Below are 21,922 nucleotides of genomic sequence, written 5' to 3'. Positions count from 1 at the left end.
ATGTTTGAGACCTGGCTTTGGGTCCAGCCATAGATACTTCATGCAGCTGAAGTCATCCCAGGGTTGACCTTAGCTACTACTTCATCAGTTGTCTTTGCAGGCGACAGAAAAATTAATTACTTACTGAGATTGAGCTTGTGACTGATTCCCAATTGGTCTCTGAGGCTGCTGCGGGTTGGAAATCTTCCTAGAAGGCAAAGAAACATCCATGCGAGTAAGGCAAACCTCTGTTCAATTCATTACATGCACAGTTTCATCTCAGCCATCTGAATCTTCTTCCAACTAAGTGACAACAGGAATACAGGCTACATTACTGCTGAACAGGTCACCATCTGTCTTAAACACCTCTCCTCAAGAACCCTTGTCATTCAAGACATGGACAACTGCATTCACATTTACTTATAAACACTGGCAAAATGAAAAAATGTGGGGACAGAAGTTCAAATTTTTTTTGTTGTTGTTTTTGTTTTTGTTGGCGGTACACAGGCCTCTCACTGTTGTGGCCTCTTCTGTTGCAGAGCACAGGCTCTGGATGCGCAGGCTCAGCGGCCATGGCTCACAGGCCCAGCCACTCCGCAGCATGTGGGATCTGCCCAAACCGGGGCACCCGTGTCTCCTGCATGGGCAGGCGGACTCTCAACCACTGAGCCACCAGGGAAGCCCAGGAGTTTAAGTTTTAACTCAGCCATCTACCGACTGTGTGACCTCAGGAAATCTACTCTCCTCCCTTCCTCTTCTGTAAAAGGATGGTATGGGATGCTTAAATTACAGGGCTGTTTTGAGAATTAAATGCATTAGTTATGTAATTATAACTAGCACTTAAAATGCTTAATAAAGAGTAATGATAATTATTGTCAGTATTAATGGTTATTTGGTTTGAACTAGGCTCTGTATCACTTTCAATCTGTGATCTTTTCAAAGATAAATTAACTGACAAAGTGCTATTCCTGACTATCAAGAAATGTCAGGAAGACTGGGGGGGGGGGAAGAAAATGGCCATGGGAGGGACAAAGTACTACTCACTCAAGAAAAGAAAGTAGAGAGCAGACCTGAGAAAGTTAGTTACCTCAGAAGTCTTAAAGGATTTGTGACCTCAGAGAAAGAAACTTCTCTTATAAGGCAAACTTCTTTCTGATTTGTCTGTAAGTTTCATGTTAATTACCCTAGTAGCAGTAAGTTTTAAAAACATAAGGGGAAGGAAAGCTGATCCTATCATTTTTACAAGTCACAGATGGTTTCTTGACACTGCTGAAATAAATCACCTTGGTTAATTTCTTCCAGCCCGATCAGGGAGTAGGAGGTATTTTAAAATGATGCCGATAAAAAATTTGGCCACTCAAATCTGACAGCTTATACACCCAAGTATACTGAATGATAGCTAAGTATCAGGTCTAAATTTCATTAGCATTTTGAGAAGCAGGAAATGTATTTATTAAGTGCTCATGATGAAACTGGTTTATATATAAATGTCTAGGTTGAAGAAATTTTAGTTGTTTACCAGAGGGAACTAAGGCAAATGTGGGCTTCAAGGAAAGAACATCTATTAAAAACTGGCTGGACATCACTATTCTAATCTCAACCTCAGGGAAGAGAGGAAAGAAAGAGAAAATGTGGTCTCTGCATCCTGCAAGACAGAATACATGTGAAAAGGGCACTGAATTCTCACAGAAGAATGTGTGCAAACAAATGGAGGTTGGCCTTTATATGAGTCTTCATAAACTGGTAAACAGGTGAAAAAAGCAAGAAAGCCAATGGCTTCCTCCTGTCTTGAAGAGACTATTGGTGGGAGAACATATTCCAGATAAGAAACTGGGACATGAGCAATTCTCAGATCAGAGAATTTTCATTTTTACTCATTCATTATATATTTGTTAATCATCTACTGTGATACATTCTAAGCTGAGGGTAGAATCACAAGGAAATAAGAAACTATACTTGCCCTCATGGAGTTTAAAATGTAGACACATGAACAGGTGAACAAACTCATGCAGGTGCTAATACTAATCAGGATACCACAGGCAGTAAAAAATTCTACATGCAGAGGAAGTGGGCTTTAGAAAAATTTTGCATAAGGAGGTGACTGGAGCTGAGTCTTGTAGATTCATAAGAAGTAGATAAGTAAGTAGATGGTTGTTTGCAAGAAAGGTGGAGTAGAAGACCTCAGTCAAAAAGAGAGAGACTAGACAATGTGAGGAAAGCATACAGAAAAAGTAGCAAGTTGATGGGGAAAGTTAATGAGTCATGTTGGACATAAAGTGTTTGAGGTGCTTATACAATGTCCAGGTAAAGATGCTCAGGAATCCATTTGTTACATGAGAATGGACCTCATGAGCGAGTCTTGAACTTGAGATATACATTTGGGAATCATCAGAATAAAAGATGGCTGATGTATATAAACATTGTGTAATTAATTAAAGCAAGTAATGGATTATATCAACAACATATGAAAATCAGAAAAGAGACAATCTTAAAATCTTGGAAATGAAAAGAATTTTTAGGATTATCTAGTCCAATCTCTTCATTTTAATTATTAGAAAACCAATTCTCAGAGAGATAAAATGGTGTGCTCTTTATCATGTAGCCTTCTTCTGGGAATGCTTGGACCAGCAAAACCCATTCCTCAGTACAAATTGTGTGGTGATCTTTCACATCATTACAGCTAGCTTGGATAATTGTATGCCTGAGGGAAAAAGATGGAACAGAGTCCAAAAAGGGAGTCAATAGAAAAGCAGGAAAGGAATAAAGCAGAGCATTGGTAGAAGGTTCTATGTAACTTCTATAAGTATTATAAGATGGGGTCCAATTTCATTCTTTTGCATTTAAATATCTAGTTTTCCCAGCACCATTTATTGAAGACTATCTTCTTCACTATCTGGACTACAGGATTCTAACCAGAAACTTTAACAGGCACAAATGATAACAGGATTTCATTAAATCCTAGATAAAATGTAAATTTATCTTCTCTAAGGAACATGAATATTAGACATTTAAAAGAAACCAACTATCTTTTACCTTATTTCAAAAGTTTGCCATTATTTATAAATGACATTTAAAATAAGCTTATAAAAGGGAATGATATCCCTTATAAAAATAAAATACAGAAACTCCAAACTTTAGCCCTGAATGGAGAATCTCTCCATGTGAAGGAAACACAGCAATTTTACTTTCTAAATCTATCCTCACTATGATTATTCTCATCTCTTCCTCCATAACCTCCCAAATCCAAGATACCAGTAAATCTGCCAACTGCCTGTTAACTTTCTCCATGCTTCTACCTTTCTCCCGTAGAGTCCACATTCCACATGGCAGCTGGAATTATCTTTTTTTCCCAGCTTTATTGAGAAATAATTGAGATAAAAACATTGTGTAAGTTTAAAGTATATAATGTGATAATTTGATAATATGTATATATGGCTAAATGATTACCAACAATAAGGTTAACACATCCATCAACCCACATAATTACAAGTGTGTGTGTGTGTGTGTGTGTGCGTGCGTGTGTGTGAAAGAGAGTGTGTGGTGAGAACATTTAAGATCTATTCTCTTAGCAACTTTCAAGTAACAATACAGCAGTCACCATGTATTAGATCCCCTAGGACTTATTCATCTTATAGCTAGAAGTCCATACCAACATCTCACCATTTCCCCAACCCTTCTGCCCCTCAGCAACCACCCATTCTACTCTGTTTCTATGTGAATTTCATTTGTTTTTTTAAAGATTTCACATATAAGTGAGATCATACAGTTTTTATCTTTTTTTACTTAGTTCACCCAGGATAATGTCCTCAAGGTCCATCCATGTTGTCACAAATGCAGGATTTCCTTCTTTATGGTGGTTAAAAAAAAAAATATATATATATATATATATATATATATATATATATATATACATATAAAATGTAAAATATATATAACTTATATATATCATATTTTCTTTATCCATTCATCTATCAATGGACACTTATGTTGTTTCCATGTCTTAGCTATTGTGAATAATGCAATAAATGTGGGGTTGCAGATCTCTCTTCAATATAGTGATTTCATTTCCTTCGGATATATATCCAGAAGTGGGATTGCTGAATCATATGGTAGTTCTACTTTTAATTTTTCAGGAACCTCCATACTGTTTTCTATAGTGGCTGCACCAATTTACATTTCCACCAAAAGTGCATTAGGGTTTCCTTTACTCCACATCCTCAACAACAGTTGTTATCTCTTGTCTTTTTTATAATAGTCATCCTAACAGGTGGGAGGTAATATCTCATTGTGGTTTTGATTTGCATTTCCCTGATGACTAGTGATCATAAGCAAATTTTCATGTACCTGTTGACCATTTATATGCCTTTGGATAAAATGTTTATTCAGGTTCTCTGCCCATTTTTAAATCAGGTTATTTGGTTCTGTTTTTTTTTTGCTAGCGAGTTGTATGAGTTCTTTATATATTTTTGATATTAACTTCTTATCAGATATGTAGTTTGCAAATATTTTCTCCCATTCTACAGGTTGCATTTTCATTCTGTTGATTGTTTCTTTTGCTGTGTAGAAGCTTTTTATTTTGATGTAGTCCAACTGCTTATTTTTACATATATTGCCTTTGCTTTTGTTGTCATATCAAAAAAAATCATTGCTAAGACCAATATCAAGGAGCTTTTCCCCTATGTTTTCTTCTAGGAGTTTTATGGTTTCAGATCTTACATTTAAGTCTTTAATCTATATTTAGTTAGTTTTTGTGAGTAGTGTAAGATCGGGGTCCAATTTCATTCTTTTGTATTTGCATATCTAGTTTTCCCAGCACTATTTCTTGAAGACTGTTTTTCCTCTATTGAGTATTCTTGATTCCACTGTGAGATACTGATTTATTTCTTGGCTCTCGATTCTATTTCATTGATATCTTTTAAAACTGTAAATCAAGTCACTTTTGTCTTCTGCTTAAAACAGTCCAATAGCTTTCCATTGCACTCAGGATCTGGTTTTATAAGAGCTGACCACTGCTTGCCTCATCTCCTGGTGTCCTTCTCTGATTTGATGTCCTACAATTCTCACTAACTCCCCTCTCACTACACTGGCCTTCTTACAATCTTTCAAATAACACTCCAAGCTTCTTCTCCCTTTGGACCTAAATTTGTTGTTAGCTGGGATGCCCTTTCTCCAGGTCTTCAGTGACTGGTTCCTCATCAGTTGGTTCTCTGTTCAAGTATCATATGTTTAGAGAACGACCTTTGAACGCTCTATTTAAAATACTCCCACTCTTTGTCACTCTATTCACGTAACCGGCTTAATCTTCATTAAAGCATTTATGATGAACAGAAATGATTTTATATTTGTTTTATTGCTGATTATCTCTTTCCCCAACTAGAAAGTATGCTCTTGAATGGCAGGGACCTTGTTTATTGTTCTCCATTCTATCCCAAGTTCCTAGCTAATTTTGGTACAGACTCCAATTTCTCTAGTCCCCAGCGTGCTTTCAGGAAAGACGTTCAGCTGCTACCCCCCGGTATAGGCAAGCAATACAGATGGTCCTCAACTTAAGATGGTTCGACTTTATGATGGTGCAAAAGTGATATGCATTCAGTAAAAACTGCACTTTAAATTTTGATCTTTTCCCCAACTAGCAATATGTGGTATGGGTATACTCTCTCCCAGTCAACCATGAGATCACGAGGGTAAACAACCAACACACTACAACCATTCTGTACCCATACAGTCATGCTGTTTTTCATTTTCAGTACAGTATTCAATAAATTTCATGAGATACTCAACACTTTATTATAAAATAGGCTTTGTGTTAGATGATTTTGCCCAACAATAGGCTAATGTATGTTCTGAGCATGTTTAAGGTGGGTTAAGCTAAGCTACAATGTTTGGTAGATGAGGTGTATTAAATGCATTTTCGACTTATGATATTTTCAACAGGTTTCAACCTTGTCAGAAGTTGAGGAAGATCTGTAGTTTATAACCAGAGTCCTTTCTGAGCAGTTGGTGCCTATGTCATACTATTTGTTACATACTTTTAATATCATCCTGCGTAGACTGCTAGTTTTTCGAGCTGCAGTTTAATGAAAGACAAACTCCTTTTTCATGGGTGCTGAAAGGCACTGCCCTTAGCATTACTTTAAGAAATGCTAAAATGGAACAGTGAATAATCATTTAAAATGTATCAAAACAGTCCAGCTTACAAAAACATATTTCTGTTCTTTGTTACAGCAAACTCCAGTAAGTGCTTTAAAAGCTATGTCCCATTCTTCTGAGGAGAGAGAACTGTTTGCTAGGTCCAAGAAGTCAGGACAAATTCAGCCCTTGATTTCCTTAGCTCTTGCTCCTGAAAGGCAGTATGTTCCATCCTAGAAGAAAGGAGCTGATATTTTGGCTATTTTGTTCCCTCAGTCCATGTAGGAATCTTAGCCCTTTGGTGCTGTGGGTACCTTACTGAGGTCATCTAGGGTCCAATGCCCTCACTTGAGAGACAAGCAAACTGATGGTCAAAGAGAAAATGACCCATCATCCCCAAACTAATTAATTATTACTGGAGTCAGGACTAGAACTCAATAAGCTATTGTGTATGTCTTAGTCACATGCTCTTTCCAATCCACCAAATAATGACATGTATCATTCTATAATTATAGGCATCTTAATCTGCACTGCCTTAATCTAATAAGAATTAATTTATATCACTATAAATTATAACAACTTACTTTCAGCTCATGTCCTCACATTAAAATAGTTCCTAATTATATGTTGGCAGTGAAACTCATTATTTGGCATTTTAAAATGAAACTCCCTCATTCTCTGCATTTTACTATTTGGAGTAGTATTGAAAACATAGATATGATTCTCAGATCTTCACTTTTTAAACAGCTTAGTATGCATAGTTTGGTTTGTATAAGAAAAAGTGTTATAGACTAGAAAGTTGGGGAGGTTTGTAAAAATAAAATCTTAAAAGTACTGCATAAAATGCAGATAAATATTTATATAATTGTAGCGTGGAAGAGATATTTCTAAGCATGAATGCTGAAGTCAGAAAACATAAAAATTGATACACTTCACATATATAAGTCATTGTATAAATCCAAAAAATACCAAAAACAGAACTGAAAGCATAATGACAAACTACCAAACATACTGGTAACAGATACAACAGATAAACAGTTACTATCCTTAAAGTAAAATAAACTCATAAATCAAAAGGTTAAAAAATACAATTTTGCTAGAAAAATGTACAGATTATCTGATTGCACCAGGACTGAAACAGTGGGAAAGAAAAAATTGACTGGGGGGTGGGGGTGGTATGCGTGTCATCATTTACCTAAAGCCTTATATGTTATATTATTAGATTGAATGGTATCACCCATGTAGTCCCTGGTGGAAAATAAGAGCCTTCTTATAGAAATGTTTCTCACCAATTGCTAAATAGAGAATTGTTCAAAGATAGAATAATAAAGAATTGTTCTAGAATGATCACATTTGGTTCCACCTAAACCATGGCTAATGCAGCACAAACTTTGATGTTTTTAAAAATGGCCACAGAAATATGCAGTTCTTTTTGAAGCAGTATAATTTTATTTTATTTCATTTTTTTGTTATTGTTGCTTTCTTTCCTTCTTTTTTATTTATTTATTTTTCTTTTCCATTATGTTTTATTACAGGATATTGAGTATAGTTCCCTGTGCTATACAACAGGACCTTGTTATTTCTCAGAAATATGCAGTTTTAAAAAAACAGCCACAGAAATATGAAGTCAGCTCAGGGTCAGACAGGAATTTATCTGGCTCTGTTTGTGGACAGTTTGCCCACAGGCTGAAAGCAAATACAGCTGGAGATAAAATAGCATTATAGGTAATGAATATTTTCAATAATAATCTATTCTATTAAAGTCTACAATATGAATGGGAATTTCCATGTTCAGAAAGGGTATCTCCAGATAACCCTTACTTGCTGTCAGTCACCTTGAGCCCATCCCAGAGGGCAGGTGGTATATCACAAGCTAATAAGTGAATAACCTACTCATTCCTCTCCCAAGGCAAGCTTGCACACCTTTATTCATCGAGTTCCTGCACTGGATGTGCAAAAGAATCCTTCTCCTGTCCCTTTATAGTGGAGCTGGGGACACTTGTCTTTTGAATCTTGTTGCCAGGCCAGTATTCCAAACATTTGGGATGATTAGTTGTACCACCTGTTCCTGGATCTCACAGAGAACGGCTGTTCATTTTTATCCTAGGTGATTATGCTGTATGTGAGTAGATGAGCCATGAACTGTTCATTGCTCAGAGGTCGTATTCTACCATTTCTTAAAACAAAACATATGCAGTTACTTGGGTTTTTAAAAAGTATTCAATCAAAACAATCTTTAACTTACCAAGGATGACTTATTTTGGAAAACTTTTAAAAGATTTCCCTAATTTTGAAAATCTTCTACTGTTTGCTCAAAAATTAAAGAAATATCTCTCCTTACTATATTTGTGCTTCTTGACTGAATTAATGCTTAAAGGTGTTTCTTTTGAAATGCAAAAGAAACACAGAGGGATTTGTCATGATTCATAAAACAATAACGAGCAAATACACTACAACATTTATTCCTTCAGTGAATTCTTCATTTCATGACACTCTGCTCAGTTCATGACCCACTGAGGGAAATTCAAATAATGCTAAACTTGGAGCCCTGTGCCCTAGGATCACTCTATGGGTGAGATCCTTTAAAACAAGGACTTTTGACACTCCAATACATGAATTTCTGGCATGCAGTCCAAGCAATATATGTGGAAATGATACATCGATGTCCTAGTGTTCATAGGAATAGAATAAAGCAAGTATTGAAAACTCAGGTTCAATCAAACTCTGTGATCCAACCAAACCTTTACAAGTATATTTCATTATATGCTCATCATCAAACCAGCTCTTTTACAAGTATTAAGGGAAAAGCCTTGGTTGTATGCCAGCTTTTATTGGCAACAACAGGTAACACAAGGATATCAAGAATTCAAGGATGGATAATTAACAAGAATCACCAAATGTAAAATAGATAGCTAGTGGGAAGCAGCCGCATAGCACAGGAAGATCAGTTCGGTGCTTTGTGACCACCTAGAGGGGTGGGATAGGGAGGGTGGGAGGGAGGGAGACGCAAGAGGGAGGGGATATGGGGATATATGTATACATATAGCTAATTCACTTTGTTATACAGCAGAAACTAACACAACAATGTAAAGCAATTATACTCCAATAAAGATGTTAAAATCATAATAATTAAGAAACAAAGAGCATCTTTCAAAGTTAGAGAACTTGCCTGTGAAATTTAATAACATATATACTTAGAGTTATAAGAAGCTGTGAGCATGAGTCATCTGTTATTGGAAATATAATTTATATAAAATAAATATACCTTTAGTAACACATATCTCTCAGAGATAAGACATACTTGCAGATTTCCACTGATTTAAGAGTTAATTTTACCACTTTTTCATTTATCATTAGTAACAATGAAGTATGTATAATGTTTTAATTTAAAACTTCTAGGATTCATCAACTAATCATCCATGTATTCTTTTTTTTTAACATCTTTATTGGAGTATAATTGCTTTACAATGGTGTGTTAGTTTCTGCTTTATAACAAAGTGAATCAGTTATATGTATACATATGTTCCCATATCTCTTCCCTCTTGTGTCTCCCTCCCTCCCACCCTCCCTATCCCACCCCTCTAGGTGGTCACAAAGCACCGAGCTGATCTCCCTGTGCTATGCAGCTGCATCCATGTATTCTTGATGCTAATGTCAAGATATTTTTTAAAAGTTCACTTTTCTTCTTATAAGATAAAAAACTTTTTATAGTTTCTGATTTCTTCAGACGAAATTTAGTCTGGGAAGTTGCTCTCAATAGGATAAGCAAAAATTAGAGCAAACACCAGTCCAATGGTAAATAAGAAAGTTCCTCTGACAAGCAGAGAATAGGTCATGAGAGTTGTCTTGAGAACTAAAAAAGTTCTGGAGGTGTGTTTTCAAATAGAAAAAGGGTGAACAACCTGCAATTATTGTTTATGTACTATGACTTGAGGAAAACGTAAGGATCTAAGAGAGGAGAAACAGAAGATGAAGAAGGTGGTTAAAGCCTGTGTTTGCCAAACAAGGACGTCTTGGCAAAGGGGTGCACAGAAAATTGTAAATTGCAAGATACAACCTTGCTAATAGCTTTCACTGTGCTTGGTACACACAGATGATAAATGAACATTTAATTTACATCTAGAAAAGTACTGCCATAGGTCTCTCTGCAATGTGTTGCTGAAAAGCTCGTACAGATTTAAATTTTGTGAATAGCTCTTGTAAACACAATAAAGTTGTTTAATATTAAGAAAACCCTATGATTGTTTTGTAGCAACAGCTGCTTTTTATGGAGCCTAGATTATGTGACCAGCACTATAGGAAACCCTTTACATACGTTATCACACTCATCATTTCTGTAGCTTTAAGAGATGAGAAAGTAGGGAGACAAGGTACTTAAGGAATCTGCCCATGAAATCAAGCCTGGATATTAAGAGGCTCCACAGATACCTGAATTTGAGGCTGATTCTTCATGCTCTTTCATCTCTGTTGAACTATTCCTACTTTCATTTATAAAGAATCCTTTTATAAGATAAACAAATGCACTTGATTTGTGCTAAGTACAGGTTTTCATACATTCCTTAAATGCATTTCAAAAAGAACATTTGGTTTGGTTCACCAGTAGCCTGAAAATTATTAAAGATTGTGCTTTTGATAGTGCTAAGCTAATCTTAAAGATTATTTTCACTACCAAGCGAAAATGGATGGCTGAGGAAATTACTTTGCTACCTCAGGAAAATTACAAGTTTGAAATGAAGAAAAGAAATACTGACCTGAATTATTCATATTTTCATTTCCTTGCACTTAGCACAATGCCTGGTACACAGTGAGCACACTTTGTTTTTTGTTTTGTTTTAGTTTTTGTTGAGGGAGGAAGTACTGTTTCAAACTCAAAATTTGAGAAACCATTTGACTTTGATTGGATGACTCTGTGCTGAAATTCACACTCTTAAGAACTACTAACCTTCTCTGTACTTTAATGGTGTTATATAAATGGATTATCCTCATCTTGGCCAAAAGCTAGTTACATTAGTAAGACAAATATTAAGGAAAATGGGAATTACAAACACTATGAAGATTAAGGCCATATCACAAAAATCCTTTAGCTAAAAGCATTTCCTCTATGAACTCAAATTATTGCATTGCTAATTAAAACTCCTAAGATTTTACTTTAAGGAGAAAATACCATTTAAAGTTCAATAGTCAACAAAGCTTGTCATACTACCAGGAAAAAAGAGCACTGGTGAAACATTATTCAGCAAGTGACAGGTTTATAAAGGGGGACACCTTATAAAAGAATCAGGGCAAGACATGCATAAAACATTCAAAAAGCTGTTCATTCTTGGGCTTCCCTGGTGGCGCAGTGGTTGAGAGTTTGCTTGCCGATGCAGGGGACACAGGTTCGTACCCCGGTCCGGGATCCCACGTCCCGTGGAGTGGCTGGGCCCGTGAGCCATGGCTGTTGAGCCTGCGCGTCTGGAGCCTGTGCTCCGCAATGGGAGAGGCCACAACAGTGAGAGGCCCGAGTACCGCACAAAACAAACAAAAAAAGCTGTTCATTCTCTTTAAAAAATAAATATTGCCTAGGGAGGTGACTTTGTGTTCTTGGTGACACATTTTTTCCTGTACACATTAATCCTTATCCTTACACTCGACCAGTATGCTTTCACTGGTGCTGCAACGCATCATAATTATCATTTGGCACTATAGGCTACACTGAATGTGAAATATTTAATAGACATGTTTATATCATAGAACTATGTAAATGAAATAACAGTTAATTCAAAGGACAACCTTTTTCTTGACCTGACTGTAAGGGGGTTTCCACACTCATTTATGTGGTTAAACTGGAGAATTGGTTACTGTAAAGTTTGAAACAAAAGGGTAGTACCCATCCCCCTGCAAATTACACTTCACAAAGGTGAGATTAGCACATTCTTGACCTTGCAGTTCCTCTTTCCACTCCCCACTCAACTAGCAACTAATCAAAGCAGTTTGCAGGTTTCAGATCTCTAAAGCAGGCTTGCTGTCTGCATTATGAGCTGACCACCAAACACACAGGTCGTGAGCTTCATCCTGTTAAGGCTGGTAAAGCTTCACCCAGGGAAAAACTCAACACTGGCCAGACTCTGGTTAAAGCCAGTGAAGGAGGCCTCCTAGGAACAGATGTGCAACTCAGCCCATATAACTTCATCATCACTCCTGAATAAACAGCTCAAAGTCTTCTCCTACTGGTTGGGAAAATCATTTTGAATAGGACAAAAGGTGTTTAGACGAGAGGTCTTGCAATCTGAATCCTATCAGTTTGCATTCATGGGTTTTTACAATTCCTTTTTACTTTTGGTTATCATCAGTTAACTTTTGCTTGTCATTACATTAGCAGTATTCATCAGCAGTTTCAGTGAGTGAAAACACTAGGCTTTGCACAGCAAAGTTTTAATCCCAGATTGGCTCTCCTTTGCTTCCTGCTATACCTTTTTGTATTATCACATGCTATGTACTTTAAGAATTCACTGCTGCATTCATCTAAGCCAAATATAATTACAAAGGTATTTTTGCTGCCAAAGAAAAAAATACAATGCATTCCAAAGTCAAAGGGAAAATACTCTAGGGCTTGGGTAAACTACTGCCTCTTCTCTACTGGATTGGGAAAAGTCAGAGCTGACTAAATTGTTGCCCAGGTTCAAGGATTAGCTGAGATAATCCCTGCATATGGGTTTTTTTTAGGAATACTTCATGTCTCACACTTAAACCTTGTACCTATTTCTTATTCTCAGCAGCACAATTTTAGAGTTGGAAGGGATCTTACAGATCACTAGGTTCAAAGTTCTATTCTCTAAGATTTTTGAATGGCCAGAGTGTATGACCCACTGGGCTGGTCACTGGGTAACGCATAGATGCATAAGATGTAAAACTGCCCTTAAGGAATTTACCATCTAGATTAATTCTAATTCCCCACTCTTGTCATTCCCTTTCACATCAGCAACTTTTAGTTCCATAATGGCTTATCATTATGTGAAATTATCTTGTTCATTTATTTTTGTACTTGTTTCCAACCTTGTGTGTCTCCATTAGAATATAAGCCCTGGGGGTGGGATGTTTTCTAATGTTCTCACTGCTCAACCTCCAGCATTTACAACGGGGTGTGTTAACTAACATGCTTTCAATAAATACTGGTTAAATGAAAAAATAAATAGACATTGGATTACTGTGAGGATCAAATGAGATGATTCATGTAAAGCCCTAGCACACTGGCTGCTACACAGTTAGTTGAGTGTTAGTTAATAAATATCTGTGGAATGAATAAATGAATAACACAAGATCTCTAGAAACAAATGTCTCAGAAGAAGTGGCCTGGAGTTGACCCCTGGATGATAATCAGGGCTTCTGATAGTAACGGGAGTAGGCAGGTGGGAAAAAGGGCATGAACAAAGACATAGAGTGGCATGATCTTGGACCTATGAGTTTGCCCTGTGCCCAAAGTAGCAGGCAGGAAGTGAGGCTGAAAAAGGAGTAGGACAAATCAGGGGGTCTTAAATGTCAGACTTGGCTTTCTCTTTTTCTTTCTTTCTTTTTTTTTTTTGGGGGTGGGTAGGGCATTTAACCATTCATTCAACAGGTATTTGTGGACTTCCATTATTAGTGACTACATGACTCAAGTTGCTGTAGATACAGAAATGGAAAAAGCATCAAGGTCACTGCTCTCAGAGAGCTTTCAATCTGACCATCCTGTGCCTATACACAAGTAAATCAAGCCCTTAAAAGGTCAAGTGTCAGCCTCATCAGCAGATCTGATGCCTGGAGCCTAGGTCTCTGGACACATTGTAGTGCACTGCATTAACTCATAGGAAGCTGGTTACTAATAAAGCCACATCTCCCTTGCTCCTGCTCACATGCATCCCCTTCTGTGTGTACAAAAAAAAAAAAAAAAAAAAAGTTCTATCATCTTGAATTCAGTGATCTTAAGCAACATAATGGAGTTCCTAGAAAATTAATAATAAACAGAAGATAGCTATTCTGAGAGATGAGAATAGTGGAGAAAATTGAAGATAAATTCAGTGCTGTTGGTTTGAAAGAAAACTATCTGGAATGTCAGTGATCTTCTAAGGCAACCTTAGACTTAGAAGATATTCCTTATTTTGGTAATCAAAACCCTAAAATGATAATGGCATTCTCCACTCAAATACAATTTAGTTCTATTTTATCCCTCAGCAGGATGCAAAATTACATTTCTTCTTCAAAGAAGTTAGAATGTTTGCCTGATGAGAAGATTCAATAGATGAGAATCCCTTAAGTATTTTATCATGACCCCTGAGGCTGGTCAGCAGGGATTGATTTGGTGGGATTACTAAAAGCTATGTCTAAACCCAGCAGGGATCATAGAGACAGAAGCTAGAACACAAATGGGCATGGATGGCTTTCATCAGAGGATCTCTAAGTGCCAACAAAATAAAAGCAAACTACTTGTCTTTAAATGAAGAGCAGGGAGGTTGAGAAACTCCTTTGCTATTCACCTTGCTGAATAAGGATTGCAACATTTTAGTTGGTAGAAGAGATTTGATAATCAGTGTGTTAAAGCATTTTTTAAAATGTTGCTTTGGAGACAGAGCACTCAGAATCAAATTCTACATGGAACATTGACTGTGTGACTTTGGGCAAGGTAAACTCTCTGTGCTTGAGTTTCCTGACTTGTAAAATGGGAAAAAATACCTTTTCCCCCCACACAGGGTTAGGTGAGGATTAAATTAGATGACTCATGTGAAACTAACTGGCACAGGTGGACGCTTACTGCATACTTTCTGAAACTAGTACAGTCTTTCCAATATATTATCTTTCTACAGGAAAGATGGCTATATTAGACCTCTGCAAAGATGGGAATCACCTGTTACAAATTCTGGAGTCTGACTGAATTGGATCCCAACTCCACCACTTACAAGCTAGAGTCCTTGTACCAACTACTAAGTTTCTCTGTGCCTCGATATTCTTATCTTAAAACAGAGATCATAGTAATTCCTATCTCAAAGGGATGCTCTGAGGATTAAATACATCACTATATGTAAAGTAATATAAGTGGCTGACATATAGAAGAAAATCTTTATCCTTAACGTATTTTTTCCCTTGGAAGAAATGTTGATTGGTCTATCCAATTTACAATGGCCTAACATACTAAATGTACATTAAATGTACAGTGGCCTAACACCTAAAATGTACATTAGAATTTTGAAATTTTCAGAAAGCTTAACATCTCATCTCATTTCACTCTCCCCTCTCTATGTGAGCTGAGTACAGATACAAAGAGAAGCTTTTCTGATTTCCTGCCTGGTCATTTCTACCACCACTCGGCATTTTCCTTGTGTTAGGATACACTCCTCCAGGCCCATAACTGCATCCACTAGCCTCCCTACAAAGGTAGTTCTGCCCCATCTCCCAGAAAATTACTGAGTGCTTACTATGTGCTAGATACTGTTCTGGGTATACTCCAGGGAATACAGAGTAAATAAACAAACATGGGCAATTTGGCCATATGGGGAACAGATGAGACAGGAACAGATGCATGTAAAAGTACTTTGCCAGCTGTAAATTACTAGACATATGTAAAGGACTGTTATTTATGTATTCTTCAAAATATCAAACAAAAATTTTGAAAGGGTGAGAACTTGCTTCAGAAATATCAAGAGTTGAAGGAATTTAAATATGAAACCTTTATATGCATATGTAAACTACTGATTCATGCAGGAGTTCAGCCCATTCTTGGACTGGGTCATTTCTGAACCAGTCTCTTATCTCCTGGTAAAATATTTCTGCATCTAAATGAATTATTGTCATTTCTAACTCATGAATTAAAATTTGTAATTTTGGAGCTGGAAGAAGCTTTACAAATCATTGATCAGTGCTTTCAGTTTCCAGGCACTGTGCTGTCCCTCTCCACTGGGTCTGTCTTCTCAGGGCTTCTCCTGGGTGCCCTCCTGGTGGGAGGAGTGTACTTCCTGTCCCCCTAAGGCAGGCTTGGCCATGTGACTTCCTTTGACCAAAGGAATGTGAGGAGAAGCTTTAAAACACATCATGTGGTTCTACCATTGCTCTTTTCCCTCTGCTGCATGTCCCACATGGGGCTGATCCTTCAGGCCTGGATCCTTAAGTGGAACACAGTTGTAGGTGATGAGCAGCTGATGTGTAACCTGACTGAAAAGTCAAGCTTTTTTTTGTAAGCCACTGAAATTTGGGGGTTGTTTGTTACTGCAGCATAATTTAGCAAACTATGACTATTTCAGGAATCAATGGCCAGAACTATTACTTTCCAATGGGAAGACACCTAAACTGATGAGAAAGCCAGAACTAGGTTCCATGTCTCCTGACTTCTAGTCCAGATTTTTTCTATGCTAGCACATGCTTGAAGAAAAGCTAGTCCTTCTCTAAATAGTTCTTCAGACCTCCAGAGTGATTTCTAGCTGCACATTTTTTTCTTCCCCAAACCCAGTAGTGTCAGTCCATGAACACTACCTTACTCTGTAGTAGTCCTCTCCCAGTTTCTGTTCAGCTTTACCCCCGGTCGATCAGTGTTGAAGAAAGATGAGGAAAAGCTTGTTGTTTTCAGAGGCAGCTGAAAATATTGGAGGGATCAATGGCTGTGCTGTATGAGATACACAGGGAGCAGGTGGAGGTAGCGGTACTTCTGGTACAGGGTGGGAGTGAGGTACACATCTACCGTGAGCCCAAGTGCTACTGTAAGATATATCCCAGTCTTTGTGCTCTGATCCCATGATTGCGGCAGTACAGTGTATACTTCTTATGACATTTCAGCCAATAGTATCTCAGGTAATATTTACTTTTATATTTTAAAAAGGTAGAAATTGTCCCGAGGGTGGTGGAATGGGGAGGGGTTAATTCCATACTAGATGTATTTGAAAAACACTAATTCTTCTTCCATATTTGATCAACAACATAAGTGTAAGTTCCTTCAAGGAAAAAAATATTGGCATTTAAAATAATTCCTCTGTACAGGGAAACTTTACATAAAACAATACACACACCTTGATACACAGATACAGGACTACATTCACTCTGCTCTCTCTGCATCTGACATGTGAGAAGTCAGGAAAGTTTGTACAATTTAGGATGTCTCTTTAACAATCATCTTTTGAATAATCTTTTGAAGATGTAATAAACACATCCTACATTACCACATAATCTTTCATTTTACATAAAATATTAAGTTAGGGAGGATATTACGGGTCATTTAGTTCATAGTCTACCAAATGCAACCATTGTTTGTAATCATCAAAAGCTGTAGCCAGTGGTCTTTATTTCTAGTTATGGAAGCTCTATTTTAAAATAAATCCAACCGTTATAAAATTCCCCCTTGATTTTATTTGAATTGGATGCAAGGTTTTGCACAATATTGTGTATACTGCTATTTAATGGGATGTTTATGGGTAGAAATAATACAATTAAAATTCAAAGCTTTTGTCTACATGCAGAAAAGAACCCAGTGCCCATGGGGTGGGGGGAGGGTGGGTTGGGTAGAGTTAATGCTCCAGCTCACACCATCTATCATGTTCAAATGCTGACCATAGTAGTCTCAACCCTAATGTGAAATTCATTGACCTTCAGAGGTCTTTGGTGAACTCCTGTCATTCTGACTGACAGCTTTAGAGGAGGCTTCCTCAATAATAGGAACATCTGTACTGAGCAGGATGGAAAACCCTGACACTTCAACAGCTTCTTGATATCTAGGCTGGGAGAAAGAAAAGCCTCCCAGCCTCTCTCCTAGCAGACTGGATAGGAAATAGTGGCAGCATGCGTGGCTGGTCGCAGACTCTCTTTCATAGAACCTGATTCAGCAAGTTGACAGTACTGAGTGCTTCTGCCTTTAGTACTTAGCTATTCTCAAAGGGAACAAGAAAAAGGAGGGGACTTTTTTCATATTTCCTTATGATATGAAGAGAGAACTGTGCAATAACACTTAATATATAAAAGCCAAAGACAATTTGGGTCAGGCAAAAACCATCTAATTAGAATCATTTTATTCTCAGCTATGTCTAGGATGCTTCCTATAGAGTATGGAGGGTAGAATGGGGGTGGGGAAAAAAGGAAGAAAGACTGCTCAGAGCAAAATGAGTTTGAATTTAACCAGTGTCAAATAAAGCTGCATTAAGGAAGCTAGGTATGTGCTTGACTGCTTTCTATGGCTCCCTTCATTTTTGGTCAACCTCTACAGTTACTAGTCAGCCAATGTATATACTAGATTTCCTCAGGATAAATAAGAGAAAAACATCCCTAACTGTCTTGTGTTAAGTGGAAGATACTATCCTTTCAAGAGCAACAATAAGCAAAAAAAGCCACACACTTTTATAGAAGATAAGAACATAAGTTAACAAGAATCTTTTCTCTGAAGAGAACGCTGCATTATCTTCTGCCAACTTCTTAGTTTACTGATGGGATAGAAAGCTGATGATTTACTGTACACAGTTAAGAATATTGCTTTTGGGAGCTGTGTTAGCCTGCACTCCATATTCTCTTCAAAAATAAAAAGGAAACTTTAAATTGGATTGCTGACATTGGTTGAATGGTTTTAGTCTAAAAACTATTGAGTAGATTAATTTTAAAATGGAGTACCATAAACACAACATCACTTCTGATAGACTACCATTTTGCGATGTCTTTTAGAACCAGGCATCATTGTGGGCAAACAACCCTTACACCTTCGAAGCCCTCACTGACCACTCTCTCCTGTTCTCCCCTGAAGATAGTACTTCCCTCAGGCCTGGCTAATGAGAGCTCTCACTCTGAAACCCTGCTAGGCTGGGGCACGTGGCTGTGGGCTGCCTTTCGTCTGGCTCCATTCTGAAACTTCCAGACCATTGATATTTTTAATACAATATATTCATATGGGTCCAAGTCTAACAGAAAAGGGATGCCACTCAGAGGCAATCAACATTATGTTTCTTACATATTCTTTTAAAGACATGGTAGGCATATATAAGTAAACTTATAATCACCTCCTCTGAAACACAACCACTCACCTATTATTCCCTGCTTGCTCTCTACATATTGCTGCTTCCATTAAAGTTCTGGTCACTTCCCCATATTTACTAAGGACCACAGCATCTGCGTTCTGGTGTTTCTCTCTACTTCGTTACCATCATCCTGGATGATGTCAGTGTCCATGCAGATAGCATAGAGAAAATACCCTTCACTCTCAACTCTAGTGTCCCTTCTAATATACCCTCACTTCAGCCACTCCCTCTTCATCTGAAATCTGAAATGCACAGTGCACTCTGCGGCCATGCCTTCCATATCCTTGCAAGCCCCTGTATTACTTGCTCTCTCTCTTCATTCACCTAATACTTCCATGTTCCTCTAAGTTATCAGGCTCCTATTGATCTTAGAGACCTCATAATCCATCACTTCAAGTCCTCTCTTATCAATACTCCCTTACCACCTAGCTGTCCTTGGGTACCCACCCTGAAAAAGCCCTTCTCTAGAGCGATCCAATCATTCTTCACCTAGATACCTGCTTGAGAAAAATTACAAACCCACCACACTATGTTGTCTTTCTTTCTCATGTATCTTTAGCCTTTTCTCTACTTGCCTGTCCTATATAACCTATAAAAAATGTTTGAGTCTCTTTATCAGTTAAAGAGCTATTTCCTTCATCTAACCTTTCTGGGTATCATTTCTTTAAATCTGTGTCCCTTTACACTTAAACTTGTTGAAATAGTAGTTTACCCTTTTTGTTTACTGCAAATTTGATTCACTCTTCATCTCATGGCAGCCTGATTCTTGCTCTGTCACTCACTCTGATAAAAAGACTCATTAATATTTTTAAAAGCTTCTGAGTTCTCAATGCACCCTTTCTAGCCTTTACTTGACTTGGTTTTAACAATAATTTATACATGAATGATGCCTGACTCTGTATCCTAGGCCAAGAAATCTTTGTTGCTATCAGATCGTTTTGCCAAATTCCTTCTGGCCACCTCCCATTGAATAGCCCATAATCTCCATAAACTCAACATGTCCAAAATGGTACTCATCAGTTTTTCCACAAAACCTGCTCATCTTCCTGTGTTTCTTTTCCTAGAAAAATACAACCACTTCACTTAATTGTGTACATCACACATTTAGGAGTCATGCTGAAACATTCCCCAATTGGTCACTAGATCCTTCAGATTATACTTTCTTAATCCTTCAAAACCATGTTTTCTAGTCTCTGCTTTAATTTAAAAGTTTATCATATCTCTCCTGGATGACTATGAGAGCCTCCTAACTAGTCTTTCTCCATTCTTGCCCAACTGCAATCTGTCCTCCACTGACCTACCATATTGGTCTTCACATGTAAAATCAAAACAAAAAGTGCTATACTATCTATGTAACTTCCAAGGCCCAAATCCCTCAGAGTTTCTGAACAGCTTGCAGTCCTTTGATGAGTACATCAAAACCTTTATGATTTGGTTCCTGTCATCTTCTCCAACTTTTCTAGCCAGTCACTCATATTTCCCCAAGGTTTCAGAATTATTTCGTGCTTTATCATCCTTCTCAAATTTGAAGAGGTATTCCCTTTGCCTGGAAAGTCCTACCAACTCTTTCCCATTTAGCTAATCTCACCTCATCATTTAGAACACAAATTGAATCAGTCCCTTTGAGAAGCATCATTAGTTGTGATGCAGATGCTCCCACCTCTGTGTTCCCAGAGTATACAAAGATTTTTACAGTGTACTTTTTGTTGACCTTCATGATTCCACAGTAGCCAGTATAGTGCCTAGGACATATTAGTTTCTCAACAAAGACTCAAAGAATAGCTGGGCTTTTAGGGCATAATGTGACACATGTCCTTCTCAGATTCTTAATGAGGATCCATTATCTATCAGCTGGGAATTTAATTATTAAGTTTAAAGACCATGTTTTCAGGTGGCCAATTCATTTTTAAGCTATCTTTATTCATAAAGGTGGCTTAAAGTTAAAGATTGGCTTATGGGTTAATGATTATTTCTATTCTTAAACATTTTAAAATGTGTGACAACTAAATATTCTATAAAGCCACATTTTGTCAGTGAGACAGCTGTTGACACTTACTTTTAGCTCCAAAAGTGTTCTTCTTCTTGTTAAATTGAGGTATTGTCCTTAACATAAATACTATGAAGGTGGAGTGTTTTAAGGGCACTGTGAAAAAAATATTTTCTCTATATTTCTGCCCTTTGATATCCGAGCTATTATTCAGGGGATTTTAGTACTGAAGTTCAAGATATTACAAAGATTCTCATAGATTCAACTCTGTGAACAGGGTCAAAATCTTTTAAAATTTATTCACTACCCATATTTGATTTATTTTAAGGTGAAAAATGTAGATTCTGAGAGCAACAAAATACTCAGACAAAACAACAACAGTGGTTTTCATAATAATGTTAATTCTGGAACTGGAGAACCCTAAACTTGAATATTGTGAAAAGGAAAGACCATCTTATAGGATGTGAAACATTTAATATTAAAAAGAAAACCTTAGAAATTTAAAAGAAAGTAGATCACCTTCCCAACATAGATGAACATGTGTAATCAATTTGAAAGAAATGGAAAAGATGGCTGTGCTAACTATGTACACTATGCATTTCATAGGGAGTAAATTATTAACCTGACAAAGGTCCCTCAGTGACTCCAATAACTTGCATAATGTACATGTATAGGGTCTTTGTGGGGGCAGATTTTGTAACATATTTTAGACAGTCTTTTTTTTTTTTTTCGGTACTCGGGCCTCTCACTGCTGTGGCCTCTCCCGTTGCGGAGCACAGGCTCCGGACGCGCAGGCTCAGCTGCCATGGCGCACGGGCCCAGCCGCTCCGCA

At 37.4% G+C, this 21,922-nt stretch overlaps 1 protein-coding gene across 2 annotated transcripts in view; it reads right to left on the bottom strand.

Moving 5' to 3' along the window:
• The window catches only part of PDGFD (platelet derived growth factor D), a 240,339-nt gene that overhangs the window by 28,136 nt on the left and 190,281 nt on the right, over positions 1–21,922 (bottom strand). For both annotated transcript variants that reach the window (XM_065882858.1, XM_065882859.1), the window contains exon 4: positions 125–187. In XM_065882858.1, coding sequence (XP_065738930.1) covers positions 125–187 — 63 coding nt within the window. The remainder of the gene's footprint in view (positions 1–124; positions 188–21,922) is intronic.

Source organism: Phocoena phocoena, chromosome 8 (genome assembly GCF_963924675.1).
Source record: "Phocoena phocoena chromosome 8, mPhoPho1.1, whole genome shotgun sequence".
In the NCBI taxonomy this organism is placed as follows: Eukaryota; Metazoa; Chordata; class Mammalia; order Artiodactyla; family Phocoenidae; genus Phocoena; species Phocoena phocoena.
Note: the sequence above shows the minus strand (reverse complement) of the source record. Positions and strands in the feature narration are given on the sequence as shown.